A 14586-nucleotide genomic window follows, 5' to 3' on the forward strand; every position below is an offset into this window, starting at 1 on the left:
AAATAATCGTTTTCAGTTATCTGTATGGCATATTTTCAGGATATACTAATAGAGGTCTTTCGAATCTCAGATGAAATCAAAGGCGGCACCGTAATTTGAATAAATGAAAGTTTGATGATCGACGATGAATGGATGAAACTAAAATGGTTCGGCATGAAAAATTTTAAAAGAAGGAGGAGGTCCTTTTGTACCGTAATATACCGCTATCATGGAGTTCAATCAGCGTTGAACCATTCTTTCGCGCATAAATTTCTATTTTTTAATTTTTTTTTTTTGAAACTGAAAATGATTCGTCAATGACCTTGAAAATAAAATTATTACTCATCTTTCATCGTTTTTTCTTTTTTTCCTAAACATTTTCAGATTTAGCATAGCTATTTTTTTTTTTTTACAAATAAAGAAATTTTTGTCAAAAAAAAAAAAAATTAACAAATAAATTTCATTCAAATGAATAAATTTTTGAAAATTATTGAGAACAAATGTTTGATTAGAATTCAAATCTTTCTAATTTGGCTTAATGAATTTTTATTAGCAAAACTGACCGACAATTACTGAAAGCTAAATGATATTTTATACTCTAAAATCTTTGAAAAAAAAAATTTTTTTTTTTTTGGAAAAAATAAAACAAAATACAAATATTTGATAAATATATTTTAACTAAAAAAAAATATATATTACTTAAATAAACCTTAAAATAATTCCATTATTTTCCAGCAGTTAATGGCATTTTATTTGCCAGAAAGTTCTTGAATAATCAGTATCAGAGTCCAAAAGTCAGGCGTCATATCTTCTAAAATTACAATATGATTTATTAGCATATTTTGTTCAATACTTTTTTGATTTTTTTTTCTCCATGCCGAAATATTTGAAATATATTATTCATAGTTCACCAAAATAGTTTCACTATTTTGCTGAGTCAAGCAAAAATTTAATTTTAAATATCACTGAATCAAACAAAACAAAAGAACTAATTAGAAAAAGGAAAATTTTTTCAGCAAATATTTTTGCAATTTACAAAAAGTCTACATCAATAATTTGAATTTCAAAATTTAAAGTTATTTTTTTTACATTTCAAACCAATTAAATTTAATGTGAAATATGGTTCACTTCTTATTAGGAATGTTTGTGAATAACATAAGTATTGAAAGGAAGGAAATACAATACTTTTTTTGTTTGATATGTCGTTACATCATCAATAAATTTCATTTCAATATATTTCAAATTAGAAATTAACAAAAGAAACTTGCAAAATAACGCTGCGCTATTGTCACATGAAAGAGAAAAGGCATTGAAAGTTATATGAAAAATTTTCAAATTGAAAGTTATATGAGTTGTAGCAATCAAAATTGACAATTAAAATTAGTCATTAAAAGGCTAATTAATATTTACTATGCTGAGAAAGAAATTACAGAGTGAGCATATAGAAGGATGAAATATGAGATAGCTGCAAAGTACCCACTAATTAATTATGTAATAAGCAGTTATGACCTACAGAAATGAGCTATAAAGATCATTTTTGACCTGATTCAATGAGATTTGCAAATACATTCGATCATATTGGAAGATTATCGATGGAAAATGAAATGAAAAGGGATAAAATATTCTGGTTATTACAATGTAAATTTATAAGTAATAACTTATAAATTACAATTACAATCATTTAATTACTCTTATCTATAAGTATAACTTAAATTTAATGATTACTTTAGGAATTTATTTTTAAATTTTTAAAAGATAATTTTACTAATTTGATCGATTCAATTAACATTTAATGTTTATTTCTGTTTAGAGAAGAGAAATGTGAATTATTTATTTCCATAGCAACAATATTTTAAATGCATTCACATACTATGTACATAAAGCTTTTTCTCTTCGTCTATAATAAAATAAAATTAAAATTTAAAAAAGTATTTCTAATTTTATGCTTAATGAATGTATACTTTATGTTATCACCAGTTCAAAAATTTTTTAATAATTTGATAATAAATTAAAATTAGCGCTATCATATCAAAATGCTTCAATTGTTACATTTCATTATTCTAATTAATATGCAACAATAATTTAATGAAACTATAAAAATTTTCCAACTTTGATAATAACATTTCATCAAATGATGAATTTATTATTATTATTATAAGTAGAAAAAGAAAATAATTAAATGTAATTGTATTTCGAGAAAATAATGCCACAACTTTTATCAATGAAAAAAAGGAAGAAAGGAATAGCATTCAATTGCAGAAAGATAACTATTAGCTTAGTAGTAGCAAAGAAATTAGCTCTTTTTTTTTTTTTTTTTGCTCATTATAGTCTCGAGTCTCGAGTGTCATCTGATGAATTTCATCCTAGTAACGCACTTTTATGTCATTTTTTTTTACGATTCTTACTTTATTGATGGCGATGCTTCCTGAATGATATCTTTTCTTTCTATGGAAAGTCAATTTTTTTTTTTTTTTTCGAGAATCTTTTATAAATTTTTTTAAAGAAAGCATTTCACTTCACTATAAATTTCTGTCTGCAATGAAATAGTGATAAAACTAATTCTTTCATTTCTTTTTTATGATAATTTAATTGATGCGGGAAATTTGCGCTTCTTTAGAATTAATGCGCTTTCTACTCAATTGTCTATATGACCATCCATCGAAGCTCATTACTAATCAGTTTATCAGTACTATTATCATTTAAGTTCACTTTAAATGCGGGAAATTTGCGCTTCTTTAGAATTAATGCGCTTTCTACTCAATTGTCTATATGATTATCTATCGATGCTCATTACTAATCAGTTTATCAGTATTATTATCACTTAATTGTATACTCAAACAGTTTTGTTTTTATTAATACTATTATAGCAAGAATTAACATTAGATATAACATTAACTTTTTATATTTAATATAATCCTTATGCTACCAGTATTTGTTAGGTAATTTTACACCGATTTTATCATCTGGGAAAAAAAAAAGTATTTTTATTATTTCAGCACCATTTCCATGGATACCTTTATTAGTGATCAGTGAGCCTTCAGCAAATTTCATTTTCCTATGTAAAACATTCGTTATGTATTGGCTGTTCAGGTGTAAACGTATCCATGGATATATTATTAATATTTCATTTTGAATTATTAAATTAACAAGCAGTATTTCTTAATTATTGTAAATATCTAAAGTATTTCATGCATTGAAGCATTTATCTTTCTTTGTTTAAAATGAAATTATTACATTGTTGTTTATCTCATTATGCACATTTTATAGTACTAATTAAATTTTATTTTATTTTACAGGTAATTTACGACCACAGAATAGCATATCATTTATTTGAAGTGATAGTTACATCTAAAAAAAAAAAAATTAATTTATCATTTTATCAATGAAATTGTTATGCTGTAGTTGATTTTTGATTACAAGTTATAACTATGCTTAATTTGTAATCACATATAACTATTATTTATAATATTTACTTCAAATATATTCTAAACTGATAATAATTTTAAAGGAATATAAATAGATATGTGACATTTGAAATTCCGAAATCAATTATCAAAATTAAAATCACTTTGAAGTAATCTTTCAATGTTGTAATTAAAAAAATTTGCAATTAGTAGTGATTTGAATTTTTTTTTTTTTTGACATTGAAAATTAATTTTAATTAAGAATTTAATTTTTTTTTTTAGTTACAAAATTTAGATATGGATTGTTAGGAAATTTTGATAATTTCTAAGAGTTTTTGTTAATTTAATTGCTGAAAAAAAAAAAATTCCATAAAATAATTAAAGTATAAAACATAATTAATTAATCATGAATGAAAAATTGAAATATTCTGATGGATTACATTTTATATTTTATGTTTTAATTATGAGATTAAATGCAAGCACGTAACTATTAGCTATCATTTTGAATTTATTTTAAATACTAAATGGCTCTTAATTTACATCTTTCCTATCCAGTTCATATCATGTCACCCAATTTTGTTTACAAATATTATTAGATGGCTAAATTGTTAGCAAAATATTATCTATCCATTCAAGCATAGCTTTTTCTTTTACTATGTTAGCATTTGCTTGGAAAAGTAATAATAGCAAAATTATTTCAATGATTGCTTTGTCACTTATCACTTATCGATCAGTTTAAATTTATGATCAATTTCAGGAAAGAAAAAGAATGAATAATCGATAATTACGTAGGCATAATTTGTTAATCATCTTTACTGAATGCTGAATATTTATTTATTATTCCGTAATGGGCAATAGCTACACTCACCTGGCTACTCAGGATCCTTCCGAATTACATCCATCTTCAGCATCAAACCGACCGGATATCTCGAAATTACAGAAATGGACCACACGATTCACTCCAGCTGATCATACATCACATATCAAAATGTGCAAATTTGCTGGATTTTTTCAATTTGATTGTTTAATTTATTTGACTGAAAATTGAATAATTCAGCATGAATGAACCTTACTGATTATTCCGGAATGTTTGATTTTGATATCACATTGCAATGTATCACTGACTAAAATTTCAAATGATAAATGGTTGTTATCAGACTTATATATTCTGTACTTGCTTAAACCTAAAATTAGTAATTTGCTTTCATTGCCTAATTATTATTTCAATTTTTACTATTAACATGCTCAACTGTCATGAAATAATTTAATCTTTCAATAATCCAATTGAATAAATAATATATGTGTGCTCATTTAAATATAACACTAGAAATTTAAAAAAAAAAATCTTTTAGATCTAGAAGTACATCACAGTTCGGAGAAATACATCCAACCATACGCGCTCCTGTCCATAGCGATGCTATTGGAGCATTAGCGCCAGTAAGGCCTGGTATGGTACTTAGCGGAGGCCGTGATAAGGTTTCTTTTTTTAAATTTATTTCTTGAATTTATTCCAGAAAAAAAAAAAATAAATCTTCTTGATAAGATTAATTATTGAAATATTTTATAGCTGATAGCATTGAACAACATGGATACGGGAAAATGTATTTTACGATGGTACGGCCACGAGAAAGAAGTCACTAAGGTAAAGTAAATGCACAAACTGTTAATCAAAACATTATTTTTCCTGGGTAACTTTGCCCAGGATTGTATAAAATATCATAATCTATGATCTAAGATATAGAATTTTCTCTGTAAACTTGTGCTCAACTTCTAGAAGTTATGCAAATATCGGTTTTGAATGTGAAAAAAACCAGAATGGTTGAGTAGCATTTTAGAAATTTGGAAACCGATGAGTTTAATCTTTTAAATATCCTCATAACATTATTTATGCTATCAAAGTAAAGCTATAATAGTATTTAGTTTTAGTATTGAAGAGTAAATATAAATTTCTTTTGCAGTAGTGAAAATAGAAAATCGGAAAAAGAAAAATATGCATTTTGGTTTTCGGATTAAATCATAAAATCAGAAATTTGTTTTTTTTTTTTTTTTTCTTGAAACTAAGTTTACTTTGTTGTTGACTGACTTTACTTAGATAAAGCTAGTAATAGTTATGTTTGTTAATAGTGTAATTACTTATTTTTCTTTATTAATACATGTGTTTTATTAAGGATTGTTTAGTCACACGTACGTGAACGTGTATGTGAACGTATGTGTGAAATACGTATACAATAATTTTACTTCTGTAATTCAGATGAAGAGCATACATAGTGTTTTATTTATATTCATTGTGAGGAAGAAAGACAATGAAAGATAATTAATTTGTAAAATTGTAAACCTTCGATTAATTTGTTGGTTTTTTTTTTTTTTTTTTTTTTGAACAATTATATTTATAGATTTCATATCAAAATAAATATGCAAAGCATTTGATTCTCAGTGGTTCAAGAGATTCACAGATTAGACTATGGCAATTTGATAGTCCGAGTACTTTACGCATCTTTTCGGGTCATCAGATGAGTATTGGTGGATTAGCTATGCTTGATCGTAAGTAGCTCAAAAAATCATCCGTTATCAGCGATCAAATATTTTTAACGGATATGAGCTGAACAGCAAATTTATAAAGCTAAAATATCAAAGTTGCAGAAATGAAATTTGTCTCGGGAGCACGAGATGCTACCTTGCGATTATGGGATCTCGAGATGGGCACATGCTTGCGTGCTGTACGACATTCCAGAAATTTGGTAATCATTTGTTGCTTTTTTTTTTTTTTTTATTTCATTTTGTAAATTAAATTTTAACTACTAGATGGTATGATTGATATTCTATATGCAAAACTGATTTCATTAAGTAATAAATTAATATAAAATTTGGAACTGAATCATTCCATGAAGAAAAGTATACAAATTACAGGTAACTCATATATCACATTGCAGCACAAATAATCTACTTGCCCAGTCATCAGAAGATAAACAATTGAAGTAAGTTTCGATGAATTTTCAATTTCTAATTTTATTATAGTATCTCTGCTCAATAATAATAATAAACGAAGGTATTTAGTAATGAAAAGAAATCAGGTAAAAAGATGACATTCTCGACGATTTCAAATTGAAATCAAATTTCATTTTACTGAAATATTTGTTGCAGAATTTGGGATGGTCGCAATTTGTGTCTTGCATTTCAGTTTCCAAAAAAAAATCATATCCTTACGCATTGTGATTTTTTACCAGATGGTAATTACTGCATTTCATCAAGTAATGGTTTTAATGGTGATGGTTGTGAAATTACGGTAAATTATATTTTCATTTAAATTTTAGAGTTGAAATTATTATATTATCATTAAAATTTTTATATTGTTATATTAAATTATTATATTAAAGAATTAAATTTTAACGATGAAATTATATTATCATTTAAATTTTTATATTATTATATTAAATTATTATATTTAAATTTTAACAATGAAATTATATTATCATTTAAATTTTAAAGATGAAATTATTATATTATCACTAAAATTTTTATATTATTATATTAAATTATTATATTAAAAATTTAATTTTTAACAATGAAATTATATTATCATTAAAATTTTAAAGATTTAAGCGCTAATGTACTGTGAAATTTGTTTTCAAAGTGATTTCAGCGAGACATTTTCTTTATCAATTATCAATTATCACTTATATCATTCAGTGTTATTTCTAGCTATGGGATATTCGACAACAAAAGATGATCCAGGAATATTATGGACATGAAGAATCGGTAAGCTGTACAATTTTTCTGCCACAGCAGATAATCTCGAAACGTATGCTGTTGAGTGTTTCCGCTGATCATACTGCTAAATTATGGAATATTGATGATGGAAGTAAGTTTCTCTTTTTGTGTGCAATTTTAATTTTAAAACTTTTAAAAGTTATTACAGTAATTTTTTTATTTCGAAAATTGAAATTATAAACTAAAATTGATCATTTATATGATGTGATATTTTTTTTTTTATTTTGATTTATTTTTAATTATTTTAATTTAAATTAGTTTCGTTCAGAAAATTTCATTCTCACTATGTTATAAAATAATTTTTAGGTTGTTTATGGAGTGAGCTTATACCAACTGCATCTGATCTATTAGCATGTGTAGGTTTCAGAGATGGAAAGTAAGTTTCAGAATTTTTTTTTTTAGTTTTTATAATTTTCCTGCATAAGTAAATTATTAAAATAGAGTATGTATTATTTTAATTTATTACTAAACTGATTGAAATTAAATAAAAAATTGATTTAAATTTGCAAAATTTACAGTATTGTTGTCAGTGGATTGAATGCAACATTTTGTCATTTACGAATTCTCACTCGTGCTGCTCGTCCTTATCTTGAATGTATTTCGGTTGCACAATTGCGCACTCGATATTCAATAAACGCCTAATTTGCATATTTTCCAATAGCTCTGTACATTATTCTCTAACAATCAATTTATTATGATTAAAAGAAAAAAAAAAAACATTGCAATTCTTAATTTTTGTTGATTGGATAATATTAATAATAATAATTGTAATAATAATAATTATTATAATAAATGATCTTAGTGAAATTAATTCGTTGTGAAAAATCATTAAATATATTTAAAATTTTAGTTTGCTTAATTCTTTTCGCATCATCCATAATCATTTAAAGAAGCAAAAACTATTTAGATTTCATAATGTATTTATTATTTATTATCAAATCATAAAGAAAAAAATTTCCTAAAATATTTTTAATTTTCTTTATCATAAAAGTTATTTAAACTGAAAGAAATACATCAATTTGAAATATAAATGCTATCGTTGAATTGCGACATTTTAAAAGTGACAACGAAATATCAAATTACTGGGATTTAAATTAATGTTAAATTTTATTTGAAATAATTGTTTGGAGAGATGTAAAATTGAAGAGATTGTTATTTTAATAAGAGGACATTTGAACAATTATATAAATATTAAATTTTGTCTTTTCTGATAACATTTAGTATATTTGATAAGATAATGTTTAGCCCAATTATCCATCTGATATTATTTTTTCTAGTTAAATTAGTCTTAATTAATTTCAGACATTAATTCTACTACATTAGTGTTATCGTAATATCTCGAAAAATGAATTTAAATTTTTAAACTTTCAATCTTTCTCGACAAGTTAGAAAAGTTGGAAAATGAATTTAAATTTTTAAACTTTCAAACCAAGTTTATTTAGGACATAAATACCGTCAATGATAATTGGTAGAAAATTTTGATATAACAATGCTTGGATATAACGATAAAATCAATGTAAACCGGTATAATCAAAAATAGTAATCCGTTCATTTTCAAAAAAAACTAAGCTTTTCTCATCTCTCAAATATCAACAAAAATAATTATGCATTGTGCTAATTAAAATTTGAATTGAAATTGAAATCATGATTGGTCAATTTTGAAATCTAAAAGAAATATATAATTGAAAAAGTTTGAGCAAGTGGAAATAATGAATTAACACCTTTTGTTGATTAATTTATTGATTGTAATCAAAACTTTTTTCAATTATCACATGTCCATAAATGCAATGTAATCAATTAATTAATTTTTAATCGAAATTGATATTTCATTTCTGTTAGCAAAAAAAAATATTTCGAAAAGACGAAATTTAATCTTTTGAAGGTAATTTACATGTTAAAAATAAATGGAAGTATTATTTTAGAAGAAGTAATTCATCTGAGAAAAACCTTTTAAAGTAGCCGCAAGTCTTGAATTATTTTTTCTTTGTTGTTTTTGTTGTTTTTGAAATTCAAGTAAAATTTTATACTCTAAGTGAGTTCTTTTAACTAACCTTTAAAAGTTCTTTTAACCAGCATTTTTAAGATTGTAATTAGACATAGTTAAAACAAAGCGTAAAAATCAACAATAACAAAAATAAAATAATGCTATTATAATTTTGAATATATTTTTAATTTATGCATGTCATATATTTTTAATTGTTATCAAAAATAACCTTAACATTATTTTTTTAATGTAACGAATTTGAAATTTGTAAAAAAAAATCATTCCTTAGAATTCATTTCAAAGATAATTATTGTTTTATGATTGAAAGTTTATTTTGATAAGAAGTAAACAAATAAACAGCTAAATCGGGTAGTATCAAAGGATTATTTTAAACATTCTAAAATCGATTTTTTTCTTTTATTCCCTACAAAATGTAAATTACAGTATTTTCAAAAAAATACTTTGACAATTAAAAGAAAGTACAGTTTATTAGTAATGAGCAACCTGTTCCAGTCATGCAGATGACACAAAAGGACATTCATTTTAAGTTGACCTTTACATGATACTGTATTTTAATAATAACTCACTCACTCATTAATCTTGAATTATACACTGAAATTCAATATTTTTCACATTAACATAAAATGGCTTTAATTTATTTACTTTTTTTTTTTGAGTTAGCGCTAAGTTTTAATTGTCTCTTCCGATTTATCAAAAAATTTTTAAATTGTCGCGTTGTGTCGCCTTCATTAAGCAAACAAAATGCATTTTTCGAATGACCAAATCATTTCGTTTTGTCAGTTCAATTTATTACGATTCAATTTTTTTTAATACTTTTGATGATAACTTCCTCACTTTAATGTTTTATCTATCATTTTTGTTTGTTTTCTGAATTAAATGCTTGAAGTTTATCAAAATGTATTTGAATATATTACTTTAAAAATTATTTTTTTATCTTTTAAATAAATAATAACAAGAATTAGCAGAGAAATTCGAAAATTATTTTTGGGTTCAGATGAATGATAAAATTGTTAGGAACGGCTGAAATGGCAACAACTGAAAAAACCAGTTTCAATTGGCACAATTAATGAGGATAATGATAATGATAATGATAGTGATAATGATGTAAATGATTAAATGAAAGAACTCTCCGATTACAGATAAACCATGTTTGTAATATTGTTCAGTTAGTGATAGAAATGATGTATCGTTTATCAATTCTTGTAAATTTTTTTTTTTTTATCTTATCATTTTGATTCATTGAATTCTTAAAGCTTAAAATGATAATTTATGCTTGAAAATGTCTGAAAACAAATTAACTTTTTCTGTTTAAGTTTTAATTTTTTAACTTTTAAGTTGCCTTTTAATACCAATGAATTAAAATTCGATATGTAACTTTTTAGAGGAGAGAAATATTTAGCAAAAAGAATGGATTTAATTTGGAAAGAATTACTTGAGATTGAAAGTTAAGTTAGAAATGCCAAAAATTAATTTTTCTTTTTAACTGATTTTTTTTTTTTTTCAAATTAATTCTGATCTTTTCATAATTTTGCTCAGCAAAATATTTATGAATCTTGAATAAAATAATACAAAGAAAATTGCGACAATCTTTAAAACAAAAAAAACGGAAAAAACGGAAAAATGAATGAAGCAATGATCGGATTCTTATCATGTATCATATCATGTATCGCTTTCGGTTTTATGTTTGTACCGTTGCGTAAATTTGACAGCAAAGATGGTAATTTTGTTTCTCTAATTTGAATAAAACTTTTAATTTATATATTTTATAATTCTTTAAGAAATCTCTAAGTGATATTTTAGTATCATCAAAAAATATTTTTTTAAAAAAAAAAAAAAAAAAAGCTGTAAAATTACAGGTTTATATGTGCAATGGATACAGTGCGCTGTTGTATTCGTCCTCGGTTTTGTAATTAATATTGTGAGAGGCTTTCCGGCTTTCAATCCGATTGCTATGGTTGGTGGTTTCCTGTTTGCAACAGGTAAATAACATTTCATTTTTATAATTATTACGAGAATTGACAGTTACCTTTTTTAAATGATAGAAAACAATTAGTTTTGATAGAATTTTTATCAGAGATTTGTTTGTTGATTATTGATATATTATTAATAATCAACAAACATTTGAAGGAAGAAATGAAGATTAAAAGTTTGAAATGAAACATATTTTAAATTTCAAATAATTTATTTTTACTATTAAAGTTCATGTATTTTAGGTAATATAGCATCGGTTCCGATCATTAATCATCTTGGCATCGGTGTTGCCATGTTGGTTTGGGGTTCCATACAGGTGTGAATTTCTGTGCAGGTAAAAAGAGAAGATTAATGCTGAACAGATTTTTATTTTTATACTTAAAAAATATTATCTTTTCTAATATCAGGTGTTAGTTGGCTGGGGAGTAGCACGATTTGGCTTCTTTGGTACACAACCGCAATTAGTTTACAATAATGTAATGAATATTGTTGGATTACTCTTCGTTTTGTTCAGGTATCACTTGTTTAGATAAATAGTAAATTAGTCGAGTGATGCTAAACAATTTCAGTAATAATTTAACCTTTCTAATTGTTAATCACAAATTTTCAATAAAATGACAAGGCGAGATAAATCTTTTAAATTATCAAACAATTAGAAAAAAAAAAAAAAAAATTAATGAATGCAATAATAAATTCGAAAAAGTTTAATCTAAAATGAAAATGAGAAAAAGTTTAAAAAATTTTTCAAAATATATGATGATGAAATATTGATGCAAATTATAGTGGTTTCATGTTTATTTTCGTGAAACATAAGAATCAAGATGAATATCCTGTTACAAAAAATGACACAATTTCGATGCAGCAAATAGGAGACAATTCCGCAGCGCAAAATAACAATGCTTATAAGCTAAAATTTCATATAACAAAGAAAAAAATTGGGTAAATTTTAATGTAATCATAGCAAAAATTAAGATTATCGTTATCAGTTTATCATTATTTTCATTCTATTCTCTATTCATTAACTCATTTGCATTTCTTTTCAATGTTTTTTTTTTTTTTTTATTATTTTTATTATTCACAAGTAATAATCATTTTCATTTCTGTCATACTTCATACAATCTTATCAATTTGAAGATGATATCATTGATTGCTAATAATATCACAACACATCAATTGTGTCACATGTCCTGTTTACTGTCTGTTCTGATGACAAATTTAATTTTTCTAAATTCTACGATATCTTTAGTCTCGCAAGATCATTTCTAGCAATTTCTAGTCATGCATAAATTTACAGATGTCTTGGGCTATCCGTACTTTTGGGTATCCTTCATGGCTTAATGATGACTCCTATCGCATATATTCAAGATAATGACTCAAATGCATCGCCCGATGGTATTTTATTCTATTTCCATTAATTGATGATGGTTAACAAAGGTTAGAATTCAATTTGGTTTTTCTTAATTTCAGTCCTGGACTATGTTTTCCCACATTTTTGTGCAATATTTTTCTCCTCAACTGTATATTTCATTGCTTATTGTGTATGGATGCGAGATCGAATACATGCTCCAGCAGAATTGGTAATATTTTTATTAGATTTTAGTTTGTTGGTCAGTTAAATTTGTATTCTCCACTGAAGGAATACTGCTGTCCAAGGAATGATAAAGATAATTTTAAAATTAAACCACATTTTAATTACTTTTTGCTTCTTCATAAAAAAAGTTTCCGAGTATTTAGATTTTACCCTCAGCTACTTATGGAATATTATGGTGTACTGGTATGATACTTTGGTTCATCTCAAATCATTTGTTATCGCAAACTGTTAGCTTCCCAATCACTACGCGCGTTTGTTTCATTTTATTTCATTCGATATCATAGAATGCACAAGCAATGATTATTGGAAGAATATAGAATTATTATTAATCACTCATATGCTTCAGTTACCGTCAACAATTGGAGTTCTACTGGATGTGGTGTTTTTTAAAGATATCAAGGTGAGCTACTCCTTTAGAAATCTCCAGCAGAATTTGATATGATTGAAAATGCTCTCAAACTGATTACAATTAGGTATAGAATTAAAGAGAGTGAAATTATCGATAACCATTACTTTTTCCAGGGCAAGAAAAATTTGACGATCGCATTTTCAGCGGTTACCATTGGTTTGATCGGTGTACTACTAATTGCATTTTCAAATCAGCGCATTATAAATTTTGGAAAGTAAAGAAAACTAAAAGCGTAAAATTTTATGCTTTATGCATATGAAAATGTATTTAACCATCGTGTGAAAAGTAGCTGGATAAAGAAATTGATTGCTCTCAAAATTCATGGACGAAATATTATGGTTGTCATTTCATGTACTTCAAAATCCCGTTATAAACTTTGAAAATCCTAAACCAATTAGATAGTATAACCAGAAAAATCTCCCAGAATTCCCAGGAAACTTAGCTAAATCACTTACTTGTTTCAAATTGTTGAAATGATACTAATATAGAACCAAGAAGGACGAAGGAATGCCAAAAACGCACACAACTTTGGTAAGAATCTTATTCGATTTAGCATTTTTTTCGAAACCCTGGAGCAGAATATATATTTCTTCGAGAGTTGGAGCAGAATGTAAAACGACAGATTAGTATCTTTTCCCGGTATTAAATAAACACTCACGAAGCAAGTATATAATAGTTATTCTGGAAAACAAAGCAGAAATATGTCCGAAATATTAGCTGATTCGTTGAAACTTCCCGTTTTCTAGTTGTTCCTGATAAATATAGAATGTACTGCCCCCCCTGAACAACAGCAAAGTCACAGAAATAGCAGTATGTAGGCTTGCAGTGAAGGAAACAGAAAAAAAACAAAAACAAAAAAAATATTATTCTTTCAAATGTGACCAAGAGATCAAAATTCTAACTTTTCTAGTATTATTTGCTACTTTCATTAAATCATTGAATGCGTAAATTATAAATGAAATGTGGAAGAATCATGTAAATTTTTTAAATAATATGAAGAAGACTAGATCTATTTGTCAATGAACGGATCTATTTTGATTGAGAGGGTATTTCCCACCCTTGCTTTTTAAAGTATCGGGATCTCGTATTTTGGAAATTAAGGCAATCAGTCAGTCAGTCAGTCACTTCCTTCTTATCTTCTCCACAATTTACTAATGCTTCAAATAGTTAAAGCACAGGAACGTGTTATGACAAAACTTATTGTAGCTTGATATATGAAAAAACAGGTGATTAATTTAAACAATAAAAAGACTAAGATACAATGTGATAAGCTCAATTATGAGATCAATCATTTAATGGTAACAAGTGATAAAGAGTTTCCGTGATATAATGGGTGAAAAATTTTTTAATAATCTAAATGACTGTAATTCACAACCAACTTTTTTTTTTTTAATAAAGTTCAATTAAATTGTTAGCAAAGAATTGAGTCTTTTAATGTTCGTAAATCAACCAGACTACA

At 25.4% G+C, this 14586-nt stretch overlaps 2 protein-coding genes across 3 annotated transcripts; both read left to right on the forward strand.

Annotated features, from left to right (window-relative positions):
- Positions 1 to 4230: 4230 nt before the first annotated feature.
- Bm5567 (T-cell receptor beta chain ANA 11, putative) lies at positions 4231 to 7793 on the forward strand (the record flags this gene model as incomplete). Its single annotated transcript, XM_043078169.1, has 10 exons — positions 4231 to 4373; positions 4736 to 4859; positions 4951 to 5025; positions 5777 to 5924; positions 6024 to 6121; positions 6291 to 6358; positions 6525 to 6666; positions 7083 to 7242; positions 7458 to 7527; positions 7670 to 7793. 10 exons carry the CDS (start codon positions 4231 to 4233, stop codon positions 7791 to 7793), a joined length of 1152 nt encoding a protein of 383 aa, XP_042934103.1.
- A 2983-nt stretch (positions 7794 to 10776) lies between these two features.
- Bm4883 (T-cell receptor beta chain ANA 11, putative) lies at positions 10777 to 13345 on the forward strand (the record flags this gene model as incomplete). Of its 2 annotated transcripts, XM_043078170.1 has the most annotated exons (10): positions 10777 to 10873; positions 11013 to 11135; positions 11370 to 11443; positions 11535 to 11641; positions 11911 to 12066; positions 12422 to 12519; positions 12595 to 12704; positions 12862 to 12969; positions 13065 to 13118; positions 13241 to 13345. In XM_043078170.1, 10 exons carry the CDS (start codon positions 10777 to 10779, stop codon positions 13343 to 13345), a joined length of 1032 nt encoding a protein of 343 aa, XP_042934104.1. The 2 variants fall into 2 exon arrangements, with proteins under 2 accessions (XP_042934104.1, XP_042934105.1); XM_043078171.1 differs by lacking the exon at positions 11911 to 12066.
- Between the last annotated feature and the right edge of the window lie 1241 nt (positions 13346 to 14586).

This window comes from Brugia malayi (assembly GCF_000002995.4).
Source record: "Brugia malayi strain FR3 genome assembly, contig: Bm_v4_Chr2_contig_001, whole genome shotgun sequence".
In the NCBI taxonomy this organism is placed as follows: domain Eukaryota; kingdom Metazoa; phylum Nematoda; class Chromadorea; order Rhabditida; family Onchocercidae; genus Brugia; species Brugia malayi.